At 37.5% G+C, this 16,580-nt stretch overlaps 1 protein-coding gene across 1 annotated transcript in view; it reads right to left on the reverse strand.

The window, feature by feature from the left end:
* Positions 1 to 4,605: 4,605 nt before the first annotated feature.
* The window catches only part of LOC117421260 (trafficking protein particle complex subunit 11-like), a 30,068-nt gene continuing 18,093 nt past the window's right edge, over positions 4,606 to 16,580 (reverse strand). The window contains exons 20-30 of the mRNA XM_034035419.3: positions 15,722 to 15,909; positions 15,181 to 15,329; positions 14,965 to 15,086; positions 14,760 to 14,879; positions 14,293 to 14,358; positions 13,889 to 14,045; positions 13,604 to 13,715; positions 11,027 to 11,118; positions 10,669 to 10,802; positions 7,987 to 8,154; positions 4,606 to 5,026 (exon numbers count right to left, since the gene is read on the reverse strand). Coding sequence (XP_033891310.3) covers positions 4,982 to 5,026; positions 7,987 to 8,154; positions 10,669 to 10,802; positions 11,027 to 11,118; positions 13,604 to 13,715; positions 13,889 to 14,045; positions 14,293 to 14,358; positions 14,760 to 14,879; positions 14,965 to 15,086; positions 15,181 to 15,329; positions 15,722 to 15,909 — 1,353 coding nt within the window. The 3' untranslated portion in view covers positions 4,606 to 4,981. The remainder of the gene's footprint in view (positions 5,027 to 7,986; positions 8,155 to 10,668; positions 10,803 to 11,026; positions 11,119 to 13,603; positions 13,716 to 13,888; positions 14,046 to 14,292; positions 14,359 to 14,759; positions 14,880 to 14,964; positions 15,087 to 15,180; positions 15,330 to 15,721; positions 15,910 to 16,580) is intronic.

Consider the following 16,580-nt stretch of genomic DNA (forward strand, 5'->3'; position numbering starts at 1 on the left):
GGAAAGTGCTTAAAGTCAAGTTTCTTATTAATTAAAAGTAACTCCGGTTAGAAAGTGGGCCCCTCGAATCCTTATCGATAAGTTCTCAAGGACTGCTGAAGTAGGGGATTTTTAGCTACAGAGAAGCCAAGTTTGTTATTAAACACTTGTAAATGAAAAGAAATAAGCTTATTGAGAACACACTGAAAAGTATGTTTTTACTGTTGAGAAGGAAATATATTTTAGACCAAGGCTGGAATAATTAACCAGAGCTGGTGTTATACATTGAAAACATCTCTCTATATATACTTGTATCTTAATAAGCAAAATAACTTTGTGGTACCGGAAAATATGTTATCAGTTTGAGGATTACCTCACATATTTTAGAGATTAGAAAGGTAAAGGACATGAGTTACTGGGACTTTTTAAATATACAGTTCTCACACGTTATAACGCTTCTCGTTATAGTGCGGAATTGGTTATAACGTGGTAGGGTCGTGGCTCCCATTTGCAGCCATAATGCCATTACAGTAGCCCTTTTATACTAATTGAAAGGTGGAACACAAATAGCACGGTCTTGTAACTATGGCTCCCCACTATAGCGTTATAAAGGGTGAGCACTGTATTATTCACTTAAAGATAAGAGCTGTCAAAATAGACCAAATATTTAGCTTGAATGAAGTCTTCTGACGCTCAAAGCGGAGGAAAAGTGCTAGAAAAATCAAGGCAATACTGGTGGGAAGCCTGTAATGGAGTATGATACGCTACAAAACAGCCCCCATGGTTTTTTTGTACATTCGTCCTATTCATAATATTTTAAACATTTATATAGCTTGATTTTCTTTATTATCAGTATTTTTGAACCTCTCTCGCATCTATTTGGCATGTCCAAGTCTAGGAATAAGCAAAATCAGACCGAAGCAGAGCCCAACGATTTGCAGACTGCTGCTGCTGCTGCTAGTGACAACAGGGCGGCTCCATGCATCATCCTTGCTGAATTATCTGGTCTATGTACTGAGCTCTGCTCCTCTGTTGCTGCCCTTCAAGCAATCTCCTTTAATCAAAGACTTACAGATGTAGAGCATACGGCAACAGATGTGAGCTAACGAATCGGGGCTCTTGAGTTGTGCTGCAATCAGTTGGAGACCCAAAATAAAAAGCTGTTGAACAAAGTGGATGATCTAGAAACTCGCAGCAGGAGACAGAATATAAGGATCATCAGGGTACCCGAAGGTTTGGAGGGGAGTAACCCTACTACTTTTACTGAGACTTTTTTCCTGGAGGTGTTTGGCAGGTAAAGCTTTGATTCACCACCGGTAGTGGATCAGTCTCACCATTCCCTGGCACTGAGGCCACAGCACGGAGAGCCCCAAGGCCAATAATTCTAAGGCTGCATCACTACAAAGTGAAAGAACACATCATGCGTCTGTCTAGGGAAAAGGGTCAGCTCCACTTTCGTGGAAGCAAGATTTTTATTTAGCCTGACCTGGCGCCATGGAGAATACAACACTGTTAAAGCTCAACTGCGCGAAGCCGGAATTAAATGTGGCCTTCTCCACCCCGCTTGTCTCCGTCTAACCTTCAACGGAGTGCACAAGATTTTCAAAAGCCCGCATGAAGTTTCTGCCTTCTACAAGGACACTATTATGCCATTGCTTGATAAGCCATAACGTAATGGCATTTCATCACAAGCATATCGAGATTTACCGGACTTAGCCAGGTACAATATTACTAGTCAAGTTGCAAACAACTCATTTTATTTTAATTGGAAATAACAAACAAAAAATATTTTTCTTACCATCCTATGGCAGTGGTGGGTTTTTTTCCGTTTTTTTTGTGTTATTATTATATTTATCGGTTACAATATTGCCATCATCCTTTTCTGCCTAAAAAACATTTATAAATACTTATACTAGGCAATACTATTCATACATAAGTGAGAAACCATGTGACTAGTCTTATTTGTTAGTTGTTAGTTCAATCTTTTTTTTTTTTTTTTTTATAAATTTAGTAGTCAGCAATAGATTTTACCCCGTTTTTCTCCCAATTTGAAATAGCCAATTGTATTATTTTAAGCTCAGCTCACTGCTACCAACCCCGCGCTGACTCGGGAGTGGCAAAGATGAACACACGCTGTCCTCCGAAGCATGTGCCATCAGCCGACTGCTTCTTTTCACTCTGCAGGCCCACCATGCAGCCACCTCAGAGCTACAGCGTCGGAGGACAATGCATTGTTTACATATATATTTTTAGCATAGCCTATGTATAAACAAAATGGAAGTGACAAACGATTTTTTTTAATTAGTCCAGCAAACACTTATCTAATTTTATTATGGCAGAAACATCTGTAATTAGTCTTATTTGTTAGTTCAACTACCGTTACTGTTATGTCTTCCTTATCACTCTTTGCTCCATTTTGTTTGAAATATATCCTAGTAAAGGGAGGGAGTGAAGGGAAGGAGGGAGAAAGAAAAAAAAAGAAAGATGATGGGCAATTTAGTTATACCTCTGTGTGTTTACAACAAACAAGTGATGCTTATTGCAAACATATATAAATTTCTTCTTTAATAGCCTACTTATTTACTTTATAAATGTTTTGTTTCTTTATTAATCCTTTATTTGACTTTTTTTTACCATATGTGCAAACCAGGCGACTTTTTCTTTTTGAAATGGTGCGCTGGCATTATTATTATTATTGTTGTTATTATTATTTCCTGGCTAAGTAAAAACTTATGGTTAGTTTTGTGTATAGAAATTGCTGAGCTTTTCAATTTCTTTGTTAATAGGGACTGTGACCCGCTGCTCCTTTGCCGCGGTAAGTAAACTAATCATGTTCTTTCGTATCTAGTCAAAACACTAGATACGCAAAACACTGCAAGGTGCGGTAAAAACACAAATGTGTTATTTATTTTATAACTTCGTACAATCCATTGCAACATTGATGAGCCCACAGATACAGACATCGCCAAAAAATAAAACAAAACAAAGAAAACAAATGCCAGCTTGCTTATTTCCCTTTCAAACCTGTCAATCACTTTTCTCATTTAGCTACAGAGTTCTATATTTCTTACTTCAGCCTGATCTGGACTGAGCTTTTAGCTCTGCTCTAACTCAGTTCACTCTCTTCTTATACAGCAGTACCTGCTCCAGGTGGAACCAATCACGGGATCAACCAATCACGGGAATAGAATTCCCCACATTCTCATGCTGGTCAATCAGTCAGTCAGACCTCTGGGCAGGCACAATTGAAAGCTTTATTGTCTTCAGTAGCAGGGCGCAGTCCCTCTGCCATCCATACAAACATCCACACACTAGGTGGAGCCTGTATAGGTACATACATTTCACAATAAAAAGAAGACATCTCTTATAACTATATTACAAAAAAATTAAACAAAGATAATTATTAACAAAGAGATTATTTTCTTTATCTTTGTTTTTCCATAGTCTGTTCCTGCTGATCTCCAGCTGGTAAGTTTTTATTTATTTATTTTAAACAGTCCTTGTCACAGGATCGCTAGGAGTACTGTATGCAACCCTCTGACTGGTGGAGGTATTATTGGCGATCCAAACAAATTAGCCAAATAAAGTATCCGCCCAGGTGACAGGGTGCTCGTGTCATGTGTGTGGGTAGCCGCTGCTTAGGCAATATAGAAAGACATGGGAGCTGGAGTTGAAACACCGGCACAGGCAGGATTTATTAATACAAAAGAAAGTAAATAAACAAACAAAGGGGTCATGTGATGTTACCAGCGATGGTTCCAGCAAGCTTGGAGAAATGGTGTCTGTAGTTACTTTATGAGAAATACCCATGTTTATTTCCATGTTTATATAATACAAAAAAGAAAGAGTATCATGATAAAACTGAAAGGAGCAAGGCAATTTAAGAAATTGCTGCTGAGATTAACATGTCAGGTGAGGTTTTGATATTTAGATGTAAAAAGCCCAGGCCGGACAGACCTACCAGTCAATCTTTAATTTTAGAAAATACATTTTGAAATTACATTTAAAAAACGAAAGAGTCCTGCAACAATGCCATTGCCTAGGGTGTTACAATACATTTTCTAATAGTAACTAAGCCTCAACAGAGGCCTCCTTGCTGCCTTGGGCCGCACGCAATTGCATGGGATGCGTGTGCCTAAAACCACTACTATGTCTGGTGTGTAGAGCCCTTAAGGTGGGGCATATTACCTGCTGTACAGGAAGTACATTTCATAGTCTGGAAAACTTTCTCTGGGATGTCTACAAATTCACAAATGTTCAGGTCTACAAATGTGCCAAGTTTGGTGCATTTCTGATTTAAAAGCACAATTTTTATAACAAAAAGCAAATAAAGAAACTCATTGTGAAAAAAATAAATAAATTAAAAAATTAAAATAAAAAAGCCAACTTTGTGAACTTTAAGATAAGATTTCGAACAATAGAATGTCTTCATTAGTTTTACATGATTTTTACAGTTTAAAAATGGCATGAGACAAGAAAAAGCTCAATAAATAGGTCAATCCAAATGCTGTAAATTAAGAGGGGGTGGATTCCATTACCCAGTCACTTATAAAAATCCATAGGATGCCAAGTGAAATTCTAGCAATACATTTCAATATCCATTGTAAAATAAACACAAACACCAACTTATTAAATTGAATTTTAATGGCAAAGTACATGAATTATGCCATATTTCGTAAACACATACAACACGATTTTATTATACAGGATTAACATTAAACCCTTTGTAAAAATGACTCCCAAAAGTATTTAACATGCATGATCAAAGACTGGGTAGTAAATATAATCTAGTTACTCAGCAAAAGATGTGTTACAAAAATATGCTGCTTGTTCTTGAAAATCTCAAACCAGCACACTCTGGATCAATGAAAATCTTAATTAACTAAAGTTAGCCAGAAACCGACGGTAAATTGTTTGTTCACATCTGAATTTCCACCATACTGATACGGAACAATTTATGGTTAATTTGACAATATGCAACAAATGTTTTCTTCTTTAGTGTTTAAGCAGCAGCAATGGATGCATCATCAACTTGCCGTCCCTGTGGCTTAATAAAAAAAAAAGGAACAATGAATACAAGAATCTGTTTATACCGAGATACAGTTTAGCTCTTAAATATCTAAGTATGCCAAAACATGAACATGATCAACTTTAAATTCAATCTACAGTACAATTGCTTTTTGTCTCCTTAAAAAGTAATAGTTGTTTGAACTTGAGAGAAACAGAAAGAACACCAAACAAAATCCATTCAATACTGGGAATGTTTTGACACAACTTTGTTTAAAACAAACAACTGCTGCCCTACATACCACTTGCAGGCATTCGTTTCGAAATGTTAGCAATGTAATTTCTACGGATTACTTCAATCCCATTCTGAAAGACAACTGCCAGATGGTTCAATCCAGAAGAACTTGTTTGGTCCACATAAATCTCATTAAAACTTGTTTGATTATTTGAAAAGTTCTGAAATACAGTACATTTCCAACCTTACTATTCAGCTTAGTTAAATAAACATTTTTAAGGTTAGCCAAGTTGTGGCACAATATGCTTGTGTGGTTGAAATAGATTACTGCCTGGCGGGACGCCAGTCCATCGCAGGGCACCACACACACACACACACTCACACAGAGGGAAATTTAAAGTGACCAATCAGCCTGGACAGCATGTCTTTGGACTGTGGGAGGAAACTGGAGTACCCGGAGAAAACCCACACGAACACGGGGAGAACACGCAAACTCCACACAGACAGTACCCTAGGCTGGATTCGAACCCAGGACCCTGGCGCTGTGAGGCAGCAGTGCTAACCACTACGCCACCGTGCCGCCCCTATCATGAATGCAACAACCTTTAAAACTTCACGCAACACTGTGCGTCTCCTGATCTTGTGCAAAAAGAGGTCACACTAATATACAACATAATCTATGATGTGCTCAAACTTTCAGAAGATGAACAGCTTGCATCAAAAAAGTAATAGCAGCAAAAGGTGAACTGTTTATATAAAATAAAAATAAAAAAAGTGCTAAAATATATCACGGAAAGCTTAAACAAGCCTGATAAGGTGTCTGGAGCAGAAACTGATAAATCCTGGTACAGCAATTCAAAATAAAAACAACAATATACAGTGCCTTGCGAAAGTATTCGGCCCCCTTGAACTTTGTGACCTTTTGCCACATTTCAGGCTTCAAACATAAAGATATGAAACTGTAATTTTTTGTGAAGAATCAACAACAAGTGGGACACAATCATGAAGTGGAACGAAATTTATTGGATATTTCAAACTTTTTTAACAAATAAAAAACTGAAAAATTGGGCGTGCAAAATTATTCAGCCCCTTTACTTTCAGTGCAGCAAACTCTCTCCAGAAGTTCAGTGAGGATCTCTGAATGATCCAATGTTGACCTAAATGACTAATGATGATAAATAGAATTCACCTGTGTGTAATCAAGTCTCCGTATAAATGCACCTGCACTGTGATAGTCTCAGAGGTCCATTTAAAGCGCAGAGAGCATCATGAAGAACAAGGAACACACCAGGCAGGTCCGAGATACTGTTGTGGAGAAGTTTAAAGCCGGATTTGGATACAAAAAGATTTCCCAAGCTTTAAACATCCCAAGGAGCACTGTGCAAGCGATAATATTGAAATGGAAGGAGTATCAGACCACTGCAAATCTACCAAGACCTGGCCGTCCCTCTAAACTTTCAGCTCATACAAGGAGAAGACTGATCAGAGATGCAGCCAAGAGGCCCATGATCACTCTGGATGAACTGCAGAGATCTACAGCTGAGGTGGGAGACTCTGTCCATAGGACAACAATCAGTCGTATACTGCACAAATCTGGCCTTTATGGAAGAGTGGCAAGAAGAAAGCCATTTCTTAAAGATATCCATAAAAAGTGTTGTTTACAGTTTGCCACAAGCCACCTGGGAGACACACCAAACATGTGGAAGAAGGTGCTCTGGTCAGATGAAACCAAAATCGAACTTTTTGGCAACAATGCAAAACGTTATGTTTGGCGTAAAAGCAACACAGCTCATCACCCTGAACACACCATCCCCACTGTCAAACATGGTGGTGGCAGCATCATGGTTTGGGCCTGCTTTTCTTCAGCAGGGACAGGGAAGATGGTTAAAATTGATGGGAAGATGGATGGAGCCAAATACAGGACCATTCTGGAAGAAAACCTGATGGAGTCTGCAAAAGACCTGAGACTGGGACGGAGATTTGTCTTCCAACAAGACAATGATCCAAAACATAAAGCAAAATCTACAATGGAATGGTTCACAAATAAACATATCCAGGTGTTAGAATGGCCAAGTCAAAGTCCAGACCTGAATCCAATCGAGAATCTGTGGAAAGAACTGAAAACTGCTGTTCACAAATGCTCTCCATCCAACCTCACTGAGCTCGAGCTGTTTTGCAAGGAGGAATGGGCAAAAATTTCAGTCTCTCGATGTGCAAAACTGATAGAGACATACCCCAAGCGACTTACAGCTGTAATCGCAGCAAAAGGTGGCGCTACAAAGTATTAACTTAAGGGGGCTGAATAATTTTGCACGCCCAATTTTTCAGTTTTTTATTTGTTAAAAAAGTTTGAAATATCCAATAAATTTCGTTCCACTTCATGATTGTGTCCCACTTGTTGTTGATTCTTCACAAAATATTACAGTTTCATATCTTTATGTTTGAAGCATGAAATGTGGCAAAAGGTCGCAAAGTTCAAGGGGGCCAAATACTTTCGCAAGGCACTGTATATATATAGGTGTCCGTACTAAATTCGTCACTATACAAATTGTTGTCGTTGAAGGTTGGTTAATTTTAAATGCTCCATCTTAATTTCTATACTGTAATTAAAGTTTATTTGAGAGGGAAAAAAAAAATGTGGACTGCCCTTTAGTGAACAAACTAATTACTCACATTGTAGAAATTACAATGTGTGGAACTGTTTTCAGATAAAACGGAGATGGTTATTATATTTGCAACTGCAGGTTTCCTTCTATGAACCATACCTTAACAAAGATGCGTGAGGGCAGGAAGCGGCGCAAAAGCTGGCTAGTGAATCCTGGGAAGCGCAGCAGGTTAATGGTGAGTGATGGAAGGTTCTGGTATCCAGCCATGAGAGGATAGAAGTTGTACAACATTTCCTGCTTGGTGCCGGGCAGGATCCGCAATCGAACCTGGAACAAATGGGAAACACAGTCAGAGTGGGTCACCATAGACATTAATGCAATACACACTGCTTAGTCGCAGACAAAATCCTTTTGAGTTTCTGTCATTACATCACAGTGAATTTTTTTAACTTAGTTTTAAGCATCACCAAGGCATCAATATAGAGTGCAGATTAATGAGTATAACCATTAACCTTCCCCCCCTGCCTCTAGTGAATGTAGGATGAGAGGCAAAAGTAAAAAAAAAAAAAAAAATGAAACTGTGAAAGTCAGTGCATCAAACCGACAAAGCTCAACACTCAACAGAATTAACAAGTGTCAAAAAGATAAAAGTTCAATATAAGAATTAATTATTGCTAAATGGAAAATGCTAGGGGCTCCCGAATGGCGCATCCAGTAAAGCCACTCCACGTGGAGTGCAGGATGTGCCCTATAGTCTGGACGTCGCGAGTTCGAGTCCAGGCTATTCCTTTGCCGACCGAGGACGGGAGCTTCCAGGGGGCGGCACTCAATTGGCCGAGCGCCGCCCGGGGGGAGGGAGGATTAGGTCGGCCAGGGTGTCCTCGGCTCACCACGCACCAACGACCCCCTGTAGTCTGGCTGGGCGCTGCCCAAGAGCTGCGTTGTCCTCCGACGCTGTAGCTCTTGGGTGGCTGCATGGTGAGTCTGCAGTGTGAAAAAAAGCGGTCGGCTGACGGCACACGCTTCGGAGGACAGCGTGTGTTTGCCTTCGCCCTCCCGAGTCAGCGCAGGGGTGGTAGTGTTGAGCTGAGATTAAAAATAATTGGCCATTTCAAATTGGGGAGAAAATAATAAAAATGAATTGGCAATGACTAAATTTAAATAAATAAATAAATAAATAAATAAATAGTGCTCAACACTAATTGAAGCTCAGTAATCAAAATGGAAAGTAAAACCTGAAATAAATTGATTAAACTTTGAATTTCCAACTCATAATTTTCCTATTTCTGTTTATTCTTATTCAAGTGATGTACTTTCAGTTTGTCACTCGCTCATTCTATTCCAGTGCTATACTTCCAATCACAGGGCTTGCCCCCACCAACAATGATTAGGAACGCATGGCTCAACTCAACATGACAACCCATGCAGACCTGATTGGATTGCATGTTATGACACGTGTTACACAGGTAACGTGTGCGAATATACAAGCTGTGTGATAGCATCAGCAAATTTGTTGTAGTAAAGGACTTCACTTTGTTGTAGAACAGATTATTTCAGTATTGGTTTCAATTCAGTTGTGTTCTGCTAGTTTTTGAAATACATTTTTATGTGGTTAAAACTCAGAAAGGGATAGATACTTCCATTTTATTTGGGGTACTGATACATTATGGTTTTAATAAACAACAAAGCTCCTTTGTTCTAACGATTTAAAATGTTGCCAGTATTAAAGTAAATATGGTACAACAAATATATTCTATAATAGATTATCTTCGGTATTTATGAATTATGGCTGAACAACACTGCAGCTCTCCATCCCGAACCTCACGCAGATCCTGCAGTTTGGCTGAATTTGGTCCGTCTCAGATTAAGATTTAAAAGAAAACAATTATCTTTTTAAACAACAGTACTTAAATTGATGTTAATGTTTACTAATAAATTAAATGCTAGTTAAAGGTCAATAAAAATGGTAGCAAAATTCTAAACTACAACAAGGTTACTGATGCTATCTAAAATTGTTATCAAATAATAACACAATTAAAAGCTAACTAATGTAGAATATACAGATTATATTATTGTTAATATAACTTTTAAAAAAGGAGAGAATTCATGCCTTGCATGAAACATGCAATCCAAGGCCCCTGATTGCTTGCATGGGTTGGCAGACTGCTGGAGTTGAGCCCTGAGTTCCCTGATCATTGTGGGCAGGGTCCTGTGATTGACAGTTTGCAAAAAGTGGCAAATTGAGAATGTCAGTATTTCACTTCAATAGAATGCTCAACTGGAAATTGGAAATTTGAACTGTAATCAGTTTATTTAAGATTTTGATTTACATTTTGATTCTTCAGTTTTGTAAATTTGACAATTTTCAATTTGGCATATATCAATTCAAGTGTTGAGCTTTGTTGTTGATGTTTGATGCACTTTAACAATTTCTATTTTTGTTACTGTGGAGTAGGGGTTAGGTCTCATGGGTTCAATCCCAGGTTCAATCCCAGCTGGGGACACTGCTGCTGTACCCTTGAGCAAGATTCTTTACCTAGATTGCTCCAGTAAAAACCCAGCTGTATGAATGGGTAATTGTATGTAAAAAATAATGTGATATCTATATAATGTGAAATAATGTATAATGTGTATAATGTGAAATAATGTGATATCTTGTAACAATTGTAAGTCGCTCTGGATAAGGGCGTCTGCTAAGAAATAAATAATAATAAAGATAACTCAGATACTTCACAGCCATTCGAAGATATTTCCTTATTACCAAATAAACTCAACAAGTGATGTAATGTTGTCCGAGCTTAGCATGTAAAACATACCTGTACAAAATAAAATGAACTCTACCTGCTTGAGACCAGAGAACATGAAGGCATCACTAGGCTCCACAGACATCTCCACATCTTGCACTAACCCTGTCCGGTTCTGGATGTGGTATTTGACAGGTAATGACTCTCTGACTCGGCCAAAAGATGGTAGATCTTGAATTACAAACAGGAGTTTATGTTAATACTTAAACAACGTAAATACAGCAACTTTTTTTTGTTTGAGTGTCAACAATAAAATCAACTATTCTTTAACTTAGTAACACAAATGTGCATACATTATTAGTTTAGTAAAACTAATATTTTCAATAGGCAATAATATAAATGTATCCAATAAAGCCTAAATGTATCTCAGTAAGTTACATGATTTGTAAACTTACCTGCATGAACATATAGTGGAATAGTCTCTACGATGACATGTGGTAGAGTGATCACAGTGCTTACAACAGGTACATTTTCTCTAGCAGATTTTCTGGGAAATAAAAAAACAAAATATTAAAGTAACATACATTATGGTTGTACTGCATTAAAATATGTATTAAATGCCACATGTATCTGGTCTGATGTAGAATGCAGTCCAGTATTTTGCATTAATTATACAGATAATTACTGATATATCTTAAACTGACGATTCTTTCCCACCATACCAAAATGGGGGTTGGATTTTAGTGCAGGTTTTGAATTTTTGAAAAGCAACTAGACTTTAGACATTTAGGGCAGGATTTTCAAAAAACAGCGTTATTGTATCGAACTCGTGGTATAGTAACAAGAGATTTAGTAGCAAGTGATTTTCAAAACGAAATGTGTTAATTAAATTAATCCGTTAATGCTTTGAAATTGAGTCAATGAGGTTGTTAATGAACACATTTTTTGTTTAAAAGCTTAATTGTCGCAGGACACATACATCACTTCCTGTCTCAATGACTAGATAACTTACTAATCAAAATGCATGTTAACGAGATCAAGAAAAATGAATGGAAGCATAATTCGCTGTTATGGAAACTACTAGCGTACAGGGAGACGACTCTCCCACCAGCGAGCAGCAGCCACATGGAAATAAAAAATAATGAGAATATCTATGTTGTGTATAATTTGCAAAGTTAATTCAAAATTGTGCATTTTGTCATGCAGAATGTATATTTATTTAGAACACATCACATATAAAATGCTGATTTACGATTATCTGGCGTGTGGGTAAAAATCAGACGGCATGGATTAAAAATAATAATTTAAACCCCATTAGTAATTTACCCTCATTCAGGGGGATATTTTGCCACAGCTTACTATATACAACTCTTTTAATGTGCATTTTGCAATCTTTATTTGGTTAAAAAGAAAAAGATACCATAAGCCATCTATGTATATTTATTTGCTTATGAGATCTACTTTTGTATGTATTTTAGTATGTACGATTGTAGGCTATTAATACATACTTTTCAAGTGCCATTGGTGTTTGTAGTTGTTAGTTATTATACATGTATAGCATGCATATAACACTTCATTATATATTTATTAAGCTTTTAAAATTCTTATAGAACTCCCTAACCCAATACACAATTTGTTTATAATTAATTGTTTGCTGAATTTCTCTAATCGTGCATTTTATCTGGTACTCTTTGCTCGCCTCCGCGATAAATAAACTCAACATGATTAGAAAGAGCCACCGAACACTTACAGTAGTATAAGAACATTTTATATGCATACAAACGAGTGAAGGTGAAAGTGTACATTGTACATAGTGTGGGGGGAGTCTGACAACATTACGAAATACGTTTAGGCAAAATCCATGTCAATGATCTCAATCACATTCCTAGTGCATCGCTCTGTGTCCTTGACGCCTGTTCTTCGTTCTTGTGTGGATAAGACACTGGTATTAAAAGGCAAGGACACATTGCAAATCCACAGTCACCTAAGGAAACTTTATTGTAATATCTAATATGCCATGTTATATACCAAGATTTCAGTTGTATAATTCAAAAAAAGTCTACAGTAGATGTCAGCTGTCATATAATGTACGTATGCAGAATTCAAATAGGATACAGCTGCATTGATAATTTCTTGGTAGTAACATTACACTGGGTGCAAATAACTGTATATAATTTTAGCACTACAACAAACGTTCCGTAAGGTCAGAAATGGTTAAATAAGTGCATAAATCTCATTCTTAACCACATGTATAGAAAACACTAAAATATTTTCATAACGACCGCTTGAAAATGCCAAAATCAATGCTGCATACTGATTTCTTGATTAACACTGGAGCTATCATTTACGAACTTTTGAAAATCCTGCCCTTAAGGTATTAGTGGCATGCAACCATTCCATTTTCAGTTTTCTACAGTGCAAAAATGTGTTTGGACAAGAACAATAAGTGAATTTAATGGACAGTCTGAATTATTAGTGATTTATTAATAAGTTAAAACACCATTTCCAATAATATCTATCTACAAGTAACATGTTGTTCAAAACTAAAGAAAACATATGAACCTTTTACACGAGTTTTAAGAGACTTCATAGTCAGTAAGTTTCTCGCCTTTCACTTGCCTTATTATATTGTATGCAATCATTTTGAGTGGCTCTGTTGAGCCAATATTGATTTATACGTTTCCTTTCCTGTCTGTGAGCTCAGTTGAAATGTCACACTGGCATATGGTTTGAATGGAATGAGAAAGTTAGTTTTAGGCAGTCAAAATTCTCCAGGCAGGCTCAAACCCAGGTAAAGATAGATATAGAGAAACATTTGAATAACTTAATATTGGAGTATCCAAACCCAGAGTCACTCACAATGACAATGACAATGACAAGAGAAAGGTGACTAAATAAAAACATTTTGGCAGCAAGCAAGAGTTTTTTTTTTTTCTTAATAACTATTAGTATGAGGCCACAGTAATATTACGTTTAATTTTTTAACTTTTTTTTAGTGGGCTTTTAGATTAAGTTTATTCTATTGCACATACCTTTTCCAGGAGATAACATAGCAACCTAATGCTACTCCATTTGCACCACTGGCCACTGGTGGGCAAGTCAAGCAAAAACACTCACTGGCACCCTCTCCTGTCTGCAGAACAACTGCAGAGACAAGAGAAACAAGGCTTGTTGTTAACACAAACATACTTGCATCTCAAATCATCAGTGAGCAGATTGTTCAAGCAAAACATACCTCTAATTATAACATGCATAACCTCCACAAAAGTATAATCATTAAGGTCATCTGTAACAAAGACATGTTTGTTAAACTGCACCTTGTTCCACTTGAGATTCCAGCTGATCCACTGCTGCCATGGAAGGCGCCAGTTGAAGCTCACTGGAGACCAAGTTGAGAGGCCATGGAGAAGCACTCAGGATGTCAGTCATTAGGAGGAAGGGGATGTCTACATACACTCGATCTAGATGTTCAAACTGCAGAGAACTTTCCTTTATCAGTGTGTTTCCACCTCTGTTAACTAATACATCACTCTCCTTCAACAAGTACTGGATATACTCTTGCAATACTATCCCAATGCTTTTTTAGTGTATTACTTAAAACAGTGTGCTAAACTACTTGCAAAAAGTGAATTCATATAAATCAAGGGAAAATGTTTTTTCAAAAGGAAAAGGTTCTAAATAACAATACAACTTAGTCAAATGATCTATTCAATGCACTCACCTTTGAGGAAACAAACTTCACAGCTACATCAAATGGGACAACGGTTTCTATGTTAACAGTTTCATCCTAAAAACACAAAACATTATGATTACCTTTACTACTGTTTACTATTCCATAGACAAATAAGTTCATGAATGACAACTACTGGCAATTATTTAATTTACACTTCAATTAAAGTATTTTCCTTCCAAGGAGAAAATGAGAAATAAAAAAGGCAAAAGGTAATTGTGACTAAAGGATATGTTTTACCTTAATGTCACAAAACAACAATTGGGGGGATTTTATTTTCAAGGTTCTATATCTCCTTTGAAAATTAATGGACTTGTTGGTTTAGTTCACTTTATTTTTTGTTTTATTGTGATTATAAAACCAAATCAGAATTTCTCAAGGTTAAAATATACAATGCTAGTACTGAGCAAAACTAAAAATGAACGAGACTCATCACAAATACAAAATCATTAATATACCTTATGACACTTGCAGACAATTTCTTTATCTTCTACAGTCGTTTCCACTGCATAGGAAACGTGGACCAAGAATATTCTTGTTCCTGTTGTTTCACAGCGGATGTACAATGATTTTTCAACCTGCAGGTGAATAAAGTTAGAAACATTACATTTGAACTGATTGATTCAGACTATTTTCAATCAAATTTTTAAACTGTTATTTTACCTTCTGTCCTGGCTGCAGCTCTCCAATAGAAATATCAGGCAGCAAAGCAGGATGGGAGTCATCACACATTTCAGAGCCATTTAAAGTGACATAGGTCGTCTGTGTCAGGTTAGCATCTTGACCTGAATGAATAAGGGTTACATTGCATTTAGTATCAATAAAATTGTTTTTAAAAAAAAAAAAATCAGGTTATCTGTTTAAGCAGAATTCACGGACCTGGTTTAAGGCCAGCTGTAAGCTTGACATCTTTGGCAACAGTGTCCTCCTGGGACTGAATGCTGACCACCATGCAGTACATTTCATTAGTCAGTGCCGGAGATTCATGATGAAGCTGCACAGAAATCCTTGGAACTCGGGAAATTACCCTAACAGGTAGAACAAGTCAAATAGTCACAAACTGGTAAATTACATGAGATGCTAAAATTAACAGTAGTCAGTGTATAATGAACTTCCTCTATAGTAGCTTGTAACCAAGTGCTGCAATTGGCAGAAAATAATTCTAACCCATACAATTGTACAATGTATCCTCATCACACTAACAATAGCAATCATTTATATATTATATGTATCCTTTTCTAAACTCTTGGAAGGTATGCAGCAGTATTATTGAGACTACTCCCTTGCCCAGGTGGTTGAAAACACGTGGTTGCCTGCCTTCTCATTTATTGGTATGTATTACAAATGCAAAGGAGCAATACTTTACATAATAAAAGCACTTTATCATACTAAAAGTAAATTGGTGAGCTAAAGCACTCACATGGTGTTTGCCTGGATTGAGACTGCATCCCAGGCCACCTCGTTCTCAGGGAGCCGGGGTCTGCGCTTGAAGGAGCGAGTCGCCTGCAAAGCCTCCTGGGTAGAAGCTGCATCTCCACCTGCTCCACGCCAGTTTATAAACACAAACCTTCCGTTTTCACTGCCCAGCATCAGGTCAACTGCAGTGATCTGACGGACAGAGATTGCGTACAGTGTTATTGAAGCTAACCACAGTCTCCCTTTTTTCCCACCAAATCCTTCCCTGTAAGAAGTACTAGTGTTCTGGGGTTCTGCCCTACTTTGTATTATAAGGAAACTAACCTCTTTTTCATGGCAGCCATTCACAAATAAAAAAAATACATTCTTGTTGGGTGGGGGGTCATTATAGATATATTTGACAGATTACAGATGTTTAACATTGTGACACAAATACAATGAGTTTTGGTTGTAAATCTCCCTCCCGACCTGTGAGGGCGCTAAGCAGCGAAAGTAGAGTTCTTTGGACGGGCTGGCCTGACAGTTCTTTCCCCGGGCTGGGAAGTCGGTCAGTCTAGAATAAGGCGACACTCTGTTTGACCCGGAAGGGAAACAACTTAGCAGCTGCAGATAGTAGAGACAGCTGCACTCGTTTACCAAGGGGTCATGTGTGATAGCATAAAAGGGGACGGAGAATCGCAATCTACTTCTTCGCTTGGTTTAAAAAAAGAGAAACTGGAAGGACTGGGAGAAACCCTAAAGGAAAAAGTATTTGTGAATGTTTTTGTTTGTCGCTGTTAGTAATTGTCTTTTGTTTTGTAAATCACTAGACGGCTAACAGATATCCGGAGCTGTCACCTTGGGCCAGCACAAAGCCGGAACAG

This window comes from Acipenser ruthenus, chromosome 1, assembly GCF_902713425.1.
Source record: "Acipenser ruthenus chromosome 1, fAciRut3.2 maternal haplotype, whole genome shotgun sequence".
Taxonomy (NCBI): domain Eukaryota; kingdom Metazoa; phylum Chordata; class Actinopteri; order Acipenseriformes; family Acipenseridae; genus Acipenser; species Acipenser ruthenus.